Source organism: Oratosquilla oratoria, chromosome 25, assembly GCF_046742065.1.
Source record: "Oratosquilla oratoria isolate Oo_2021 chromosome 25, ASM4674206v1, whole genome shotgun sequence".
In the NCBI taxonomy this organism is placed as follows: domain Eukaryota; kingdom Metazoa; phylum Arthropoda; class Malacostraca; order Stomatopoda; family Squillidae; genus Oratosquilla; species Oratosquilla oratoria.
This window is the reverse complement of record NC_134801.1, coordinates 721,544-741,190: the sequence shown is the minus strand read 5'-3', so window position 1 is coordinate 741,190 and position 19,647 is coordinate 721,544. Positions and strand designations below refer to the sequence as shown.

The window sequence follows — 19,647 nt, the reverse complement described above, 5'->3', positions numbered from 1 at the left end:
TAATTAACCATGATAATCTGAGTAAACATGCCTTATTTCAACAGCTGATGTGATACATGTCTATTTAATAATCTATTATCATGAAACCCAGAAGTCAGAAGATATCTATAGCTTTAAGTCTTGTCTCTAGACCTCTACTTGTACTTCTCATGGACATGGACCATGACATGGAATACTGACCATATTATTTGATAGTTATTTCATATATTTGCTATCATAGCCATAGGCTATGTGATACTAATGGGCATAGCATAGCCTGTCCAACACCTTAAAATTCATACCAGAACAATGTATTATTGTGAACAACACCCTCCATGACTAACTAGACTATCTCCGACATGTCATGTGTAAACAAACATGAATAAGTATCAGAGAATTATTGGGCTCAGCTGTGCAAATTTCCAACAATCTTAAGTTTCTCATTTCCAAGAGAGAAAAAGGCTAGAAAACATGAATATAACATTAAAATATTTAAATATAGGTGCCTTACCTTTAGATTTTTACTCTGAAAACTAATTTGCCAAGTTTAATTACCAAATTTGCATTTAAATTGGTGAAAATTTGTTTGCTTTTGTAGAATTGGGCATACACTTGCAGAACAAGACAATTTGAATATGCGCATGTGCTGAACACTCCAAGGTAGGGTAATGCCGGAGGACTGGAGGAGTGACTGTGTAGTTCCGCTTTACAAGGGAAATGGGGACAAGTGTGAGTGTAGTAGTTTCAGAGGGATCAGCTTGTTAAATGTAGTTGGGAAGGCTTATGGGAGGGTCTTGATTGAGAGGATTAGGAGAGGAACAGAGGGAGTAATTGGTGAGGAACAGTGTGGGTTTAGGACAGGTAGGGGTTGTGTAGATCAGATTTTTGTGGTAAGACAGTATGTGAGAAAGCTATAGGAAAAGGTAAGGATGTTTTTTTGGACTTTTATGGATCTAGAAAAGGCTTATGACAGGGTAGACAGGAAGGCACTGTGGAATGTATTGCAGATATATGGGATAGGAGGAAAGCTGTTATGAGCAGTCAAGAGTTTTTATGATAGTAGAGCTTGTGTCAGGATTAGAAATGGAGAGAGTGAGTGGTTTGAGGTAAAGGTGGGACTTTGTCAGGGATGTGTTATGTCGCCCTGGTTGTAAAATTTATACATGGATGGGGTGATGCGAGAGGTGAATGCAAGGGTAGTGGGTCATGGATTGGAGATGGTTAAAGAAAATGGAGAAAAGGGAGAGATAAGCCAGTTTTTGTTTGCTGATGGCACTGCACTTGTAGCAGTATCAGAGGAGGGATTGAGGAAATTAGTGACAGATTGGGAAGGTCTGTGAAAGAAGGAAGTGATGAGATGTACAAGGGAAGAGAGTGGCAGCAGGCTGGAAGTGAGTATTAAGAGAGAGAGACTGGAGGAAGTGGATAGATTTAGATACTTGGGTGTGAATGTGGCAGGAAAAGGAGTGCTGATGAGGTAGAATGTAGATTGAGAGAAGCAAGTAAATGACTTGAGGGATTAAAAAGTGGAATGAGAAATAGCATTTTGGAATGGATGCTAAGAGGAGACTGAATGAAGGAGTGGATGTACCAACAGCCCTGTATGGGGCAGAAACATGGAGCATAAGAGAGGAAGAGAGAAGGAGTTTGAATGTGTTTGAGATGAAATGCCTGAGAAGTATGATAGGGATTACTCGGCTGGATAGAGTGAGAAATGAGAAGGTGAGGGGAACGGGGGTGGAAAGGGAATTGGGAGATAGGGATGATAAAAGAATATTGGAATGGTTTGGACACATGGAAAGAATGAGTGAAGAAATATTAGTAAAAGAGGTGTGGAAGGAGTGAACATGAGGGGGTGTCCTAGGATGAGATGGATGGAGTAAAAGGGGCATTGGGAAAGAGGGGAATGTCTGTTGAGGAAGGATGGGAGAGGACAGAAGATAGGGGAGAATGGTTGATTATGGATGATGCTGTGATGCATGAGGTGGAGTGGGTGGGGAGGGCAAGGGAGTATGTATGAGAAATAAATTGATGCAGCCTGAAGGGATTTTTTCTATCTTCTCCTTTCTGCATGAGGGGACGGAGAGGGGGGGTGGGGGTCACCAAATTAATGAAGCAGCCTTGCTGTGGATGTGCGGTCTTGCAACACTGCTTCTGACCCAGGGCAGTGGACAAGATGCAGGGATGACCTGTCATCCAGGAAGTGCCAAGGTAAGAGGGAGAGTGGAGTATGTAGGGGATGGAATGGGTGGGAGTTGTTTTTATGTCTTGTGGCTACCTCCCATGTAAGGGGGAAAGAGTCGCTTTTTTCCCTCCTCTCATTATTGGTAGTATAATTTATTTTCATCTTTTCATTTATCCATTTAACCTCCATTAGATTTTTCTTTTCCTTAGCTCATTATTTAGTTTGGAATTTATTTTCTTTAGTTGTTAAGATGATGAGAGTAGGTAAGGCACCTGGGTTGGATGGATGTCATGCAAAATGTCTGAAAAAAGGAGGTACAGTTATGGTGGACTGGCTGGTGAGGTAATTTAATGATTAAGAGAGGTAGAGTGCTGGAGGAGTGTCTATATAGTTCCACTTTAAAAGGGAAAAGGGACCAATGTGAGTGCAGTAGTTTCAGAGGGATCATCTTGTTAACTGTAGTTGGGAAGGCTTATGGGAGGGTCTTGATTGAGAGGAATAGAGGGAGTAATTGGTGAGTAACCATGTGGGTTTAGGACAGGAAGGGGCTGTGCAGATCAGATTTTTGTGGTAAGACAGATATGTGAGAAAGCTATAGGAAAAAGTAAGGATGTATTTTGGGCTTTTATAGGTCTGAAAAAAGGCATGTTACAGGGTAGACAGGAAGGCATTGTGGGAGGTATTGCAAATATATGGTATAGGAGGAAAGCTGTTAAGAGCAGTCAAGTTTTTACGAGAGTTGTAGAGCTTGTATTAGGATTAGAAATGAAGAGAGTGAGTGGTTTGAGGTAAAGGTGGGACTTCGTCAGGGATGTGTTATATCGCCCCGGCTGTTCAATTTATACATGGATGGGGGTGGTGTGAGTGAATACAAGGGTAGTGGGTCAGGAATTGGAGATGGTTAAAGAAAATGGAGAAAAGTGGGAGATAAGCCAGTTGTTTTATGCTGACGACACTACAATTGTAGCCAGATCAGAGGAGGGATTGAGGAAGTTAGTGACATAGTTTTGGACAGTGTGCAAAACAAGGTAATTGAAGATAAATGTGATGAGATGTACAAGGGGAGAAAGTTGCAGCAGACTGGAAGTGAGTATTAAGGGAGAGAGACTGGAGGAAGTGGATAGTTTTAGATACTTGGGTGCAAATGTGGTGGGAAAGGGAGGAGTGGAAATAGAATGTAGACTGAGAGAAGTGAGTAAATGTCTTGAGGGATTAAATTTTTTTATTAGAAATAGACATCTGGGAATGGATGCTAATAAATTGTATTTACCTAGTTGTATTTTACGGGAAGAGAGCTATGCTCATGGTAACCTGCTTTTGTGTCTTTCAGTATCCAGTTTGATCTTAAATTATTGTATAGTTTTTGCACTCACTGTTTCTTCATTCAGTTTGTTCCAAATATCTATCACTCTGTGTGGGAAGCTATTCTTTTTCAGATCTCTTCTGTAAATATCATTTTTAAGTTTCTTTTTGTGTCCTCTGGTTTTTCTTTTATCCCACTTTAATAAGTTGCCTCTATCAAGGACTTCCAACTCTTTCATAATTCTGTATATTGGTAGCAGGTCTCCTCTTTCTCTTCTTTGTTCCAGGGTAGGTAGTTTAAGTTTATCCAATCTTTGTTCATATGTCAAATTGGAGAGTGTTGGTACCATCTTTGTTGTTGCTCTTTGAATTTTTTCTAAGTTATGTTCTTTTTAGTACAACCACTCCTCGTTTAACGACGACAATTGGGACCAGCGCGCCGTTGTTAACCGAATTGGTCATTAAGCGAAAGTGTATACATATACGTACATGTACTGTATGTACAATGTCCAGCAATACATGTATCTTTATTTTCGTGTATTTTCCCTCTTTTATACAGTACATTAAAGCTTTATTTACTGTTTATTTACGGTGGTTAGGTTCCTGAAATTACCGTATATGACCAAATCCGCGTATGCTGACATTCCATATTGAATACCGGGGTATTTTTTTAGTTTCGACCATGGGCGCAATATAGCAATACAAAATTAATTATTAATTTTGTAAATTAAAATGTATCAATGTAATATGCAATTTTGTGGGCGGAAATGAAAGTAAAAAATACCATGCTACAAGAAAATATGCATCTTGTCGTCTGCCAACGTCTCTCACGCCGACAACAACGAGGACGAGCCGGATGACATTTAATTTGCAGGTCAGTTTAGTTTAGGTTAGACGAATTCATCATCCTTTTATTTCTTCGACATCGGCATCTATCATAACAAACATGGTGTACCATTCGTCCGACATGACTTCGTTACTTACGAAATTTGTTTTAGCACCTTTTTTTTTTTTCCGCTCACAAAATTGCATATTACTTTGATACATTATAATTTACAAAATTAATAATTAATTTTCTATTGCTATATTGCGCCCATGGTCGAAACTAAAAATTTACCATTACCGGTATATACTGTACCCCAGGTAGTTTTTGCAGCTTGCAGGATGGTAATGTAGACCTAAGCTTCAGAACACTTTACCTCACAGCTAATATCCACCGTACAAGTTCAATTATAACATCATACAAATTTGCCTCAGCCAACTTAATTATCGTACACGACGTCGTAACTTCGGGAGATTTACGTTAAACGAAACGTCATAACTCCGCGTCGTCGCTAACCGAGTAGGTCGTTAAACGAGGAGTACCTGTACTAGGTGTCCATAGTGTCGCAGTGCTCCAATTTTGGTCCTATCAATGTAACTAATATTTCCTTTACCATTTCTTCATTGATGTAGTCAAAAGCCATTTTTATTGATATTATTAAATTGAAAGTTTCTCCAAATAATTTGTTGATATGTTTGTCTGGTGTCGTGTCATTGTTGGCACATTGACCACCGGAAAGGAGGAGGGTGTTCAGGGGGAAGGTACCCAGATTGTACTTGACATTTCAGGGCGGTTTTTACAATTGGAGTAAGCATCACAATTTATCCCAGTAGATGGCTCCACAGCACCATCAGTCGTAGTAAACACACAAAACAATGGCGTCCTATGAAAATTGGACAGTTCAGTGTTTAAAAGTTGAATTGGCAACAAGAGGAGCACTTGTCTCAGGGAGGAAAGAGAATTTGATAGAAAGGTAAGATATCGTACTTACTTTCAACACGATTTCAAGTAACAATAGTCCTTTGTTATTGTGTGAATATCCATTTTATTGGTTGGAGTGTTCACCTTAACGTCTAACAAAGCAAACAAATCATGTACTCTAATACCACGGTCTGCCATAATACTGTCCCCAGATTCAAAAATATGTCCTTGTATTAAACAAGATCTTTCGATTATCTGTCTGTTGGATGTGCTGCCACTATAGCTATCACTCACAAAAAATGTGTCTGCCTGGAGTGCAGCCGATCATTGTCTTCAATGTGTTGCGATTTTTATAAGTTGATAAAGTTGCACTTTGTGAATTAACATTACTGGGTTTTTGAATTGGCACCTCTGTTGCATCCAAAATTACTCTTGTTGATGGAAATTGTTTTTTGAAGTTCGCTGGCATTAAGTCCTGCACTGTGTCTCTTTCTGACCTGACCAAAAATTGATTTCTTGGAGTTGGAAGAACATAAAATTAATCCATACATTCACAACTTTTGATGCATAAGTTTGACTGATTCTGAACAAAATAGATAATTCAGAATCATCTTTGGCCTGTCTCAACTTGATTATAATTAAAAACAACTGATCTTCCGCTAATAATAAATCATAGTCCATTCCATCAAGATTATTGACAGCTGGACCAAGCACAGAGAATATTAAGAAAAAATGTGCGAAGTCATTAAATCCTGTATAATACTGAATGGCCTTATTGTCATTTTTAAACCGGAAGATAGAGAATCTTGCATTCATAGAACTTATTATCTCATACTGGATACCGTGGTCCTGGATCGATTTCTCTCCTTCAGCGTCACTTTGTAGAATCTCATTTTCCCTTTCAGCTGACACTACCTCTTTGTTGCCAACATCTTGAATATCTGGTTCATTTTGAAATAAACGTCTCCTCTTAGCTACCCTTTCTGCTCTTTCTGCATTTAGTGTTGAGGTGAAAGTGGATGGTGTTGTATTGAAATAAAAAATAGATGGAACCACACCAGGTTTCAGCCTCTTACGAGAACCTGAAATTAAAGCAAAGAAAAATTTAGTGCTTTGCTTATCTTAGGAAGCAATAGAGTAAGGTTAGGGTGAGTGGTAAGGTCAGGGTTTGAGTTTGGGAGTCACAAAAGAACTTTGAAAAAAAAAACGTAGCTCTATTAATTTTTTACGTAAGTGACATCACAATGAAAATGTGTTAAAAAACCTACGTAACTGTAGACATATCCTAATTTAAATAGTAAACCTTTAAAATCATAATTACCTTCCTGAGAATATATACAATGACAGGCACATGGGTTAAAAAATAATGTCTGCTCCCCATAATAAAATTCTTACTACTACACACACTTGACATGATGACACAGCATGGGGAACGGGTTATCTTGCTGAATTGTTAAAAAAGAATAGTGCCTGTTATTTTTCTTTATATATAGATGACAACAAAGTTGAATATCACTTGCCTAAAAGACCAGCAGTCATGTAGTCATCTGCTGTAAAATGTTTTTCACAGACAACACTGTATTTCCTTGGGATCCATGGCTTATTTGTACCTGGTTCAAGGCGTTTTATCGCTATTCTCCATTTCATATTCATCTTCTCATCTGACGGAAACTTATGTCCACCCTTATGTGCTGAACACAGTGGAACAGAGAAATGATGCAGCATTTTAAAGTTAGTTTTACAGCAGGAAGTGAGCTTCACGACTCCTCACACAGTGCTGCCATCTGGTGAGGTAATGTGTACTTACTCCCATTGAGAGCTCACAAATTTGGGAAGATGGACAATGAGATTAATAGAAACAATACAAGAAAGAGATGGCTGGGCAGATTGTGTCTTCTTGGACTTGCAGAAGGCTTTTGACAAAGTACCACATAACAAGTTAACAAGAAAAATTGAAATAATAGGAGGAATACAAGGTAAGCTACTGGAATGGATGAAAGAATTCTTAAGTGGGAGAAAAATGAGTGGTACTTAGAGACAAAAACTCAAACTGGGAAGATATGATAAGTGGCATCCCACAGGGCTCTGTATTGGCTCCTTTAATGTTTGCCATATATATAAATGATATGGATGAGGGAGTGAAGTGTTACATGAACTTCTTTGCTAATGATGCCAAATTACTCGAGAGTAAGCACAGAAGACTGCAGGTCGCTACAAGACCTAGAAAAAATATGATAATGGAGTCATAAGTGTGAAGTGAACTCTAACATTAAGAAATGCAGTATAATGGAATTTGGAAAAAGCAAAAATAGAATATCAGGTCAATATAAAATTGGTACCAAGGAAGTCAAAAAAGTCGACTCAGAAAGGGATCTAGGAGTAATTATCTCAAGTGATTTGACACCTGATAAACATGTCAATAAACTAGTTGGAGAGACTTTTAACTTATTAAGATCAATGAAAGTGGCCTTCGACTACATGGATGAAGAAATGGTAAAGAAAATAGTAATTACACTGATAAGACCTAAATTGGATTATGCTGGGACACTATGGGCACCTAGTACAAAAAAAAAAGCATTAGGAAATTAGAAAATTCAAAGAGCAATGACAAAAATGGCACTTACACTCTCAAATTTGACATATGAACAAAGATTGGATAAATTACATCTATCAACACTGGAACAGATAAGAGAAAGAGGTGATTTTCTATTTACAGAATTATGAAAGGGATGGAAGTTCTTAATAGAGATGACTTATTAAAATGAGACAGAAGAGAAACAAGAGGACACAAGAAGCTAAAGAAGGACATTTACAGAAGAATTAGTTAGTTAAGGCAGTCCGTCGTTGATGACGAAGACGTCCTCTCTCTCTCTTGAAAGTTTATAAAGTAAAACGTTGGTAAGATCATTATCAATGTCACTGATGTATGCGCCGATGGCTCCTCAACCCAAACTATGAGGCGCAGCGCTTTCCACATGTTGGACATGGGATACCGTCCCCAGGTGGAAGAGGGTTTTGGGCCTGGTACTCATGCCTGCGGGTTCGCTGGAGGTTTCTGGTAGCTGTGCGTTTTTCCTCAAAAGTCTCAGCTGCTTGCTTGATGGTTAAGCGCCATGTACATCGGTCCAAGACAAGGGTTTCCAGTTGGATTGGTTCTATATCGCATTTTTTAAGATTTTGTTTCAGCTGGTCTTTGAACCTCTTCTTCTGTCCACCAGTCGCACGGGTCCCATCTCTCAGTTCACCATAGAGAACCTGTCGAGGGAGACGGTTTTCTGGCATTCGTATGACATGTCCAACCCAGCACAACTGGCGGGTGATTATCATTGACTTTATGCTGGTGGTGTTAGCAGTTTGAAGAATGTCAACGTGTGGTACACGATTATGCCAAGTGATGCCTAAAATGCACTGTAGACAGCGGATGTGGAAGGCCTCCAGTCTGCGGACTTGTTTACTGTAAAGCGTCCAGGACTCACTGCCGTACAGTAGAATGGAAAGACAGATGGCAACATACACTTTGACTGGTTTTAACAGTCAGATCTCGGTTTGTATATACCCTCTCCCTGAGCTTGCCGAAGCTTATTGTGGCCTGGCGAATGTGGTTCTGAATCTCTGGTTCAAGCTCGCAGGTAGAAGAGAGAATGCTACCAAGATACTTGAAGACATCCGCGTTTTTTAGTTCTTCCCCTTCCACAGTAAACCTGGAGAGTATGTTGGGGTTACACCGTTGGGGTTCGAATAGGTACTGAAGTACCTCAGTCTTGTCCGCATTGACCAGCATACCTCCTGCTCGGTATGCATCATTGGTGCATTTCTCTGGAGTGCTTGCTGTGTTGGGGCTGGGTATGCTGCATCATCAGCATACTGAAGATCAAATATGTAGGTTGTGCGGACTTTGGTTTTAGATTTCAGCCGCTGAAGATTGAATAGGTTTCCGTCTAATCTGTAGTTTATGGCAATGCCGTCTTCAGCTCGGGTGTTATAGCGTGCTAGAAGGGTAATGGCAGAAAGGTACAAGTTGAATATGGTGGGTGCAAGGACGCAGCCTTGTTTAACACCAATTGATACCTCAAAAGGGTCCAATAGCAGGCCCCCTGCACATACTCTTGTGGACATACCTTGATGGAATGCTCTAATGATGGCCATAAACTTGGGTGGGCATCCGCACTTTGTCATGATCTTCCAGAGCATCTCTCAGTTCACGGTGTCAAACGCTTTTGCCAGATCAACAAAGGCAAAGTAGAGGTCCTGTCTCTGTTCTTGTGCTTTTTCCAGTAGTTGTCTGGCAACAAAAATCATGTCGGAGGTGCATCTTTCCTTTCTAAATCTGCACTGTGTCTCAGGTAGAACTAACTCTGAAACGTAGCCAAGTAGTCTGGTCAGCAGGACACGGGCTATAACTTTTCCTGCAGTATCTAGGAGAGAGATTGCGCGATAGTTAGCACATTCAGCTGCGTTCCCCTTCTTCTTGTATATCATTACCATGATTGGATCTTTGAGTGATTGTGGTAAGTAGCCAGCTTCCCAAAATACCTTAGTCCACTTGTGGAGTTGCCGAGTCACAGCATGGCCCCCTAACTTGAATATTTCAGCTGGTATGCCATCAGGTCCTGCAGCTTTGTTGTTTCTCAAGCTTTTGCAGGCTGCATGGACTTCGGTAAAGGTGGGTGCAGCATCTAAGTGGTCAAGAAGGGGTAGACATGGAAGGTGGTCAGCAAATTGTGCATCTATTGGGCTCACTTGGTTTAGGAGTTGGCTTAGGTATTTGGACCATTGGTCCAACACGCCTTGCTGATCTTTGATGGTATGGCCATCAGCTGCTTTGAGAGGCACTATTGAACTTTGGCATGGCCCACACAGAGTGATTGATATCTGTAACAAACTAAATGGGGAAGCAGTGAGTGCCAAAACTATACTAGATTTTAAGAACAAACTGGATGCGGAGAGATACAAAAATGGGTCACTACTAGCATAGCTCTCATTCCGTAAAATACAACTAGGTAAATACAGTGGTAGTGGAAAGCTTGGGCACAGAATTACAAGCACCCAAATGTTTTCCTAAACTCAAAACGCACAAAAAATACCCATTTCCTATAAAACTTTTTGCTATTTTTCAATGCTAGTGTCTGTACTGTTATTTAGATGAGATGATACAAACCACTTGGCAACTCTGTTTATTCACTCTCAGGACCACATGATGTCAGTTTATAAACATCTCTCATGATGTGGACTAGTAAATTTTTTGCTATGGTCTCTATTTTTGTGCCTTGATATCTCCATAATGGGAAGTGGTAAAGAGCTGGGAAGAGACACAATTGTTGCTATAATATCCCTCTATAAGGAGGGTTATAAGTGTAAAAATATAACTTGTTAGGAATTGGAGTGCAGCAAATGCAAAAGTGGACCAAGAAATTGTTATGCCATTCCCACCCCATAGCCTTGCTCTGGTCAGCCATGGAAGATATCAAATCGTACTTCAAAGGTTATTAAGAGGCAGTTGGATAAAGATCCACCACTCACAGCTCGAAAACTGAAGGAAAATAGCCCTGCACTGCTGGAGGATGTGCCTGTAAGATGTATTTCTGATCATGTAGCCAAAGATTTACAATATCATAGTTGTTGTGCTCAGGTTCTTCCCCTCTTAAGTACAAAAAACATGTGATCACATAGCTTTTTACAAGAAATATAAGGATTGTACCCTAGAAGACTGGGAAGTGACGAGTCAGCATTTGTGGTGTTGTCAGGCTGTAGGTCAAAGTGTGAGGTATCCCAGGGGGTCAGACCCTAATGACCCACACTATACAGCTGAAGTGGTGAAACATGCACCAAGTGTTATGGTGTGGGGGTGCTTTGCATTTGGTGGAGTTGGTATTTAAATTTTCTTGAACATAATGAGAATATGAATCAGCAGAGTTATTTTGAGTTAGTTGTTTGATAACATACCTGAAAGTTTTGAAAAGTGTAATGCAAGATGGTTTATGCATGATGGAGCACCTGCTCACACAGCTCAGTCTAACCCAGTGGTTAGAGGACTGTGGTGTAGATTACTTCCAAAAGTGACCTGGAAATTCACCAGACCTAAATCTTATAGAGCACATGTGGCATATCATTAAAAAAATGCTTCAGGATTGTGACATTTCGACTGCAGCGAAGCTAAAAATAGAAATTAAGGATATTTGGAATAACATTCCTCAACACATAGAAAAACTGGCAACTTGTATACCAGCATGTTTGGAGAAATCCATTTAAATGTCTTTAAATGTCACAATTGTTTAAATTCATCTCTCAATGATTAGCACTCAGATTTTCTGCTACCACTGTATATATATATATATATATTATATATATATATATTTGTCAGTGCTGATTTCTATTCACTCTTAGTTGCTGATGCCAATGTCAGTTCCATTTTATATAATTATGGTATATCAGTTTTCAATATAAAGTAGTTAAACTATGATTTTTACTTGCTTTATAATATATGTAGATTTATACACCCTAGTTGTTGAGCTGTTGGATGATAATGATTGAATGAACTTAATGAAGTGCTTATTGATTGACCATTTTATGATTATGAATTATGATTGTATTATTTTCTATCAGTAGAAAAAGAGGTTAGAAATGACCTATTTCATAGATTTTGATGTGACTACTAACTTCAAGTAACTTGAAACGTTTAATGCATGTTTTTTTTTTAAATACATGTGCAGAGTGTAAAATTTCTCAATCAATTTCTTAATCCTAACTTAATAGTAAAACCTAAACCTAACTCAGTCTCTATCCAATATTTGGGTCTCGTTAATTAGCGACCAAGGATGGTTTTTGCTCAAATATGCAATTGTATATAAAAAATTAGCATATGGTTGCATTATTTTACAAATTTTCTTTAAAATGTGTGATTTTCATGTAATTTGATGAAAGAGAAGTTAAGTATTTATCCTCTGCAAAATTACCAACCACGGTTATGAATACGGATCTCACTATCAACCAAATCCGACCAAGGACGGTTTTTGCTCAAATGCATAATTTTATGTAAAAAATTAGCATATGGTTGCATTATTTGACCTATTTTCTTTAAAATGTGTGATCTTCGTGTAATTTGATCTGGAAGCCGGCAGACGCCGTATATATAGTGTTGGCGAGGACGGGAGGAAGGAGAAGGATGAACTGGACAGAACTAGTCTGGGTCTGTCAGACGAGTAGTTAGGAGGGGATCAAAGGGGAGAAGAGTAGGAAAACCACACGTATATTAACAATTTATGGTACATACATAGTTATACAGAATATTATACATAAACAGACATTTTGAATACACAGAGGATGGTGGGCCATCACAATATATGTATACGCTTTTTCCAAATTCCATTATGCTACATTTCTGAATGTAAAAGTCCACTTCCCACTTCTGACTCCATTCCCAAACCCTGTTCAGATCTCTCTGCAGTGAGTCGCAGTCCATTTCAGTACTCACTTTCTTTAACAATTTTGGATCATCTGCAAAAAAGCTCATGTAACATTCCACACCTTCAGCCATGTCATTCACATAGATAGCAAACATTATTAGAGCCAATACTGATCCTTGTGGATCTCCACTAATTACCTCTTCCCAAGTAGGACTCTTATCTCTGAGCAATACTCTCATTTTTCATCTAAGATTGCATCTGGATTATTTTGTTGATAACTGTGGAGAATATAGTGAAGAACAAAGTGAAAGGTTCCACCAAGACATTCACACTTTGGAAAATAGGTATCAGGGATGATGGGACATAAACATGTTACCAGATTTCTATTGGTGTCTGAAACATGACTTACCTGGTGAAAAACATAAGAAAATAACAAAGAATCTTTTCTTCCACACTGATATATTCCTTCATATTTTCAATGTTAATGAAAAATATATAAGTCATTATTAACCTTATAACTTTGATACTTACTAAGTCATTATTAAAAGAAAATAAACATTTTGAATGAAAACATTGCTTTAACAATCTTCAATATAATTAAATAATCTGAGCAGATTGACCAAAACCATATAATTTTTTAATTCAGCATAATCAGATTACTTAACTTCTGTTAAAAGACATGACAACAGAAAAAAATGCAGGCCTATATAATATATTAAGAGACTCTCCAGAAGAAAGACTAGGTCATTCATTTGTACTTTTGGATGTTATTTGATTTATGGTTGGTGGTTTTGGAGAGGAGGCCCCCATTCTATTATTTCATAGCTCCCCAAGATGGACCACCAAACTTGATAAAACAACTCTCAGACATCAGCCTCACAGAAAAATTCCTGGCAAGAGAAGTAAGAACCACACTGACACACTTGCATTCAGGACACCATCCAGCTGTTACGAATTACCTGTAGGCTGCAGGTTTTCTGTAAGAGAGCAAGGGAAACAGACTGATTGATCCAGTATTAGAATAGTATCAACACAAAATAGGGACAACTGCATAATCAAACTGTGCTAGATGTAACCACCACACAGAAGACTCATTCTACAGAGCCCTTATCCTACAGTATCCCTCACTAACATCATCATTGGCAAGTCCTCATATGTGAGTAGTATCTTCCTTAGGACCTCCTGTTTAGTGGTTGGCTAATTGGTGGCTAATTAGCTCAATCCTTGGGGGCATTTGTCACATAAGGTGATTGGTGGTGGTAGAGGTTGTGCAGCCTTATCTTTTCTCCCTTGGCACTTGGCCTAAAGGTCTGCTCTTATTTTGGCTTTGAAGAGCTCTATCCTAGTTTGAAATGTCTGCCTCCACTCAGTCTATTAATTCATTCCCATATCTCAGGTCTCTGGGTCAATGTGTGTTGCCTTTAGAATCTGCTTCAGCTGGTCTTTGTATCATCGTAAAGTGCAACCACAAAGACATTTACCTGTATTCAGTGAGGTTGTTTAATGTGTACTGAAAGGAAAGGAGTGTGCCAGAGGACTGGAGGTGCCTGTATACTTTTACTTTACAAAGGAAAAAGGGACAAATAAAATTATACAAATATACATACATACATACATATACCAAGGATTTTTCCCCCTTCCAAGGGAGGTAGCCAAAATATAAGTAGCTTTAAAAGGATCAGTTAGGGAAGAACAGTGTGTATTTACCAAGTTGTATTTTATGGGAAGGAGAGCTATGCTTGTGGTGTCCTGCCTATGTATCTCAGGGTCTAGTTTGCTCTTAATAACCCCTTCATTACCGACCCATCAACCTTACGTAAACAAATGTTTCAAACCGTCCCACGAATGGCTAGAGCCTTATGTTTGTAAACACAGACACTTGCCACCACATGGGTAGAAATAACCCAGAAACCAAGGCCTTGAGAGCCCTCAATACATACAGCTTATAACTGTGACACATGCTTGTCACGGGGAGCATGCTTAGTTCCTGGTGGGTGCCCTCAGCCGTGACATGCAGGTGTCACAAAACACACATCCAGTACTCGAGGGGTTAAATTCGTGAATGGTTTCTGCACACACTATTGTTTTGTCCAGTTTGTTCCAAGTGTCCTCCACTGTGTGGAAAACTTCTTCTTCAGATTTCTTCTATAACTATCTCTTTTGAGTTCCTTTCCATGTCCTCTTGTGTTTCTCTTGTCCCAATTTAACAAGTCCTCTATCGAGTATTTCTGTGTCTTTCATGATTCCATAGATGGTCAGTAGGTCGCCTCTCTTCTTTGCTCCAAAGTCAGTAACTCCAATTTAGCCAGTCTCTCTTCGTGTGACAAGTTTGAAAGTGCTGGAGCCATTTTTGTGGTTGCTCTGTGGATTCTTTCAATTTTCTTTATATTCTTTTTGGTACTGGGTGACCACAATGTTGCCACATATTCTAGTCTGGGCCTTATCATTGTGACTAATATTTTTTTTTAATAATTTCTTCATCCAAATAGGTAAATGCCACTTTTATTGATCATAGTAGGTTATAGAATTCTCCAACATTTTTGTTTATTTGTTTATCAGAGGACTAGTTGTTTTGAGATAATTACTCCCAAATATTTGTTCAGATCCCACTTTCTTTACCGCCTTAGTTCCAATATTATTGTCCTTATATATATTTTTTTTTTTTTTACTTTTTCCAAACTCCATTATGCTACACTTCTTAATGTTGAAGTCCATTTCCCATTTCTGACTCCACTTCCAAACTTTATTCAGGTCTTCCTGTAGTGATTCGCAATCCATTTCAGTTTTTACTTTCCTCAACAATTTGGGGTCATCTGCAAAGAAACTTGTGTAACATTCCACATCATCATCCATGTCATTCACATAAATAGCAAAAATTATTGGAGCCAATACAGATCCTTGTGGAACTCTACTAATCACTTTCCAACCTGAATATTTTTCTCTGAATACTACTCATCTTTCTACCATTCAGGAAGTCCTCCACCTTTTTTTTTTTATTTTTTTTATAATTTTGGTGTGGTACCTTGTCAAAAGCTTTTTGTAAGTCCAAGAAAGCACAATTAGCCCATCCATCCCTTGTATTACATCTATTAGTCTTAAGTAAAAACAGATTAAATTTGTGGTACATGATCTTCCCTGTCTGAACCCAAATTGTCTTGGGTTTATTATATTATTTTCTTCCAGGTGTTTTATCCATCTATTCTTGATAATTTTCTCACAAATTTTGACTACAGTGCTTGTTAGTGAGACTGGTCTGTATTTAGGTGGTTCTTCCTTGTTTCCTCCTTTATATATCGGTACAATGTTGGCATTTTTCCAGTCTTTTGGTATTTTTCCTTCTTTAAGTGAGCAACTTATTAAGTTATATATTTTGTCCATTAGTTCTTTGCATTCTATTAGTATCCAGTTTGCAGTTCCGTCCGAGCTGTGTGATTTCTTAACATCAAGGTTTGTTAAATGCTCCATTATTTCTTTCTGTGTTATTATTTCCCTCATTGGGGGGAGATCACACTTCACTTCCTTTGTCCCAATACTTTACCTTCTCTCTAGTGAAAAGACTTGAAGTGATTATTCATGACTTCGGCCATTTCAAGATCTTGTGTGTATTCTGTATTTCCTTGGCATTTCACCATTTCCTGTTTTATTTTTAAGTTTACCATTCACATATGTATAGAATAATTTGGGTTGCTCTTTGCATTTTTCTATAATGCCTTTTTCATAGTTTCTTTTTTCCTGTCTTCACACTTTTACATACTCATTTCTATAGTTTATATATACAACCACTCCTCGTTTAACGACCTACTTGGTTAACGACAACGCGGAGTAACGACGGGCTTTATGACAGACCAATATTCTTTTAACGTAAATCTCCCGAAGTTACGATTTCGTGTACGATAAGTTGGCTGAGGCAAATTTGTATGATGTTATAAATGAACTTGTACGGTGGATATTAGCTGTGAGGTAAAGTGTTCTAAAGCTTAGGTCTATATTACCATCCTGCAAGCTGCAATAATTACCTGGGGTACTGTATATACCGGTAATGGTAAATTTTTAGTTTCCACCATGGGCGCAATATTGCAATAGGAAATTAATTATTAATTTTGTAAGTTATAATGTATCAACGTAATATGCAATTTTGTGAGCGGAAAAAAAGTACTAAAACAGATTTCGTAAGTAACGAAGTCGTGTCGGACGAATGGTACGCCATATTTGTTATGATAGATGCCGACGTCGAAGAAATGAAAGGATAAATTCGTCTAACCTAAACTAAACTAACCTAACCTAACCTGTGTTTGATAAATCATTACCTGCAAATTAAATGTCATCCGGATTCTCCTCGTTGTCATCGTCTTGAGAGATGGTGGGCTTTTAAACCACTCTTTCAGCTTGCGGGGTATACAAAATTCTTGCAGCTTCAAGGAATGCATGTATCTCCGCTCCATAACATTCCTTCGAGAAAATAAACCTGGTGAGGTACTGTCGGAAGTACCGAGGCCGTCAATCGACAGACGACAAGATGGCGTCCCGATCCTATGCTACCGACTTCGTTCATTAGCATATTTGCTTGTACCAAGGTATTTTATATTTTCATTTCCGCCCACAAAATTGCATATTACGTTGATACATTTTAATTTACAAAATTAAAAATTAATTTTCTATTGCTATATTGCGCCCATGGTCGAAACTAAAAAAATACCCCGGTATTTAATATAGAATGTCAGCATACGCGGATTTGGTCATACACGGTAATTTCAGGAACCTAACCACTGTATAAAAGAGGGAAAATACACAAAAATAAAGATACATGTATTGCTAGACATTGTACATGTACGTATATGTATACACTTTTGCTTAACGACCAATTCGGTTAACGACGGCGACGCTGGTCCCAATTGTCGTCGTTAAACGAGGAGTGGTTGTATTTGCCATTTTCCATTTTTATATATATGTATATATATATATATATATATATGTAGAGACATTGGGACAAATTATGGGAAAGGTGGAGGGGGAAACACAGGTCTTTATCTGAATAACGAGTTTATTCCTGACCAGTTTCACTTACACCTTATCCTTACAAACACTCCTCTGAAGAAGCTATTGTAAGCGAAACCGGTCAGGAATAAACTCGATATTCAGATAAAGACCCGTGTTTCCCCCTCCACCTTTCCCATAATATATATATATATATATATATCTTTTCTCCATCTTTTCCAAGCTTTGTTTCTTCTATCTTTTGCCTCACTGCATCTTCTGTTGAAACAGCCTTTAATGTACACTCTTGTTTCTGTCTTGGTATGTACCTATTCACTCCATTATAGTTAAGCATCAACATCTCCCATTTCTCTTCCACTTTTGCCTCTTCAATGTTGAATTTTTCCTAATTTACATTTTGAAAGAATTTCTTTAGTTTTCCAAAGTCTGTTTTGTTGTACATAAGTCTTCCTTTTCTATACTTTTCATTTTTCTCCATATTTATTTCTTTTAGTTCAGTCTCTATAAGTATATGATCACTCTTTCCAAGTGTTGTCTTGTATTCAATTTTATCCACAATTTCAGGTTTTGACGGTTCCTCATTATTTCTATATCTGGTATTTTCATTGACCCACTGTGTCATTGTATATTCCATGGTCATGTCCAGTAATACATTACCACATAGATCCTTTCTGCCTTTCACTGTCATTTCCTCCCAACAAATTTCTTTGCAGTTAAAGTCCCCCATAATTACCAGATTACCTCATCCCATTAATATCTCATTTAATGAATGCCTTGTATCTTCTAGCATTTTCACGTGCTCATTCTCTTTCCAATACCTTGTTTTTGGGGGCACATAAATCACCACAAACTTTCTACTTTTCATGTCCTTGTCTTCAGCTATTATCATGATCAATTCTACATTGTTCTTACCCTCTGTAATCTTTGTCACATTCAGGTTTTTCTTCGCCAAGAACATGATTCCTCCTCCCTGTTTCTCATTTCTGTTTTTAATCCAATAATTGTATAACCCTTGTCCAACATTAATGGGTGGTATTGAACCCCTTAATTTCATCTCCACAATTCCCATTATGTCTGGTTTTTCATCTAACAGGTAATCATTTAGTTCATTCAGTCCTAAAATTAATCAGTCAATGTTAGTATAGGCCACTTTTATTTATTTATTTATTTAATATTACTATTTATTTATTTATTTATTTTTTTCCATCTTTTTTCTGTTTTTGTTTCACCCATTCTGATGTACCATTTTCTCAGTCTCATGTCGATTACCCTCCAATAGAATTTCTTGCTTTCAGTCTTCATTCTCTTTGCATTTTTTGCCTTAGCTTCATCTTTTAGTGTCTTCTCTTTTTCTAATTCCTCAACACTCCTTTCTCTTTTTATCTGTATCTTATTGTAATGTTCACTCCTTGCCAACTTGCTTTTTCTTATATGTCTTCTACTACCATTTGTGATCTTTTGGGGTCAATTTCTGTCCTTGGAATAATGTCCCATCCTATACACATCATCTACCGTATATTTCCACGTATAAGACAACCGTAAAATCCAAAAATTCACCCCTTAAAATGGAGGGTCGTCCTATACTACCATTATAAAAATCAGACCTTGAATTCTACGTGAGATGACTTGGTAGGCTAGCCTGCCGATAACCACCAATACACGGGAAATGATTCACATTATGATAAGAACTGGTAATAAAGGTAATTAAACCATATTTACCTTATATATTATTGGCATATCTTTATAGTAAATGGCAATTGTTAATAAATTCGAGGAAAAATTCTATATTAATGAAATTACGGTACTTTTAACTACTCTATGTAAACACATTTAACAGCTGAAAAAAATGTAAACATCGAGCACTGGTTGCGTTCATAGCAACCTTTTTCTTTCGCTAACTTTTCAGTAATTTTTAAGACTGAAAATAAAAAATTTTGATTACAGTACATAAAACGTTTATGTATCAATAAAAAAAACATATTACAGTACTGTAGTTGCATTTAAAACAGAAAATTTAAAAATGATAAAATCATAAAACT

General features: G+C 37.9%; 1 protein-coding gene across 4 annotated transcripts in view; it reads left to right on the top strand.

The window, feature by feature from the left end:
- LOC143038802 (sister chromatid cohesion protein DCC1) overlaps positions 1-19,647 on the top strand; it is a 398,731-nt gene that overhangs the window by 25,457 nt on the left and 353,627 nt on the right. For 3 of the 4 annotated variants that reach the window (XM_076208343.1, XM_076208344.1, XM_076208340.1), the window contains exon 2: positions 5,078-5,262. The exons of the other annotated variant lie outside the window; for it this stretch is intronic. In XM_076208343.1, coding sequence (XP_076064458.1) covers positions 5,165-5,262 — 98 coding nt within the window. In that variant the 5' untranslated portion in view covers positions 5,078-5,164. The remainder of the gene's footprint in view (positions 1-5,077; positions 5,263-19,647) is intronic. 4 annotated transcript variants of the gene reach the window in all.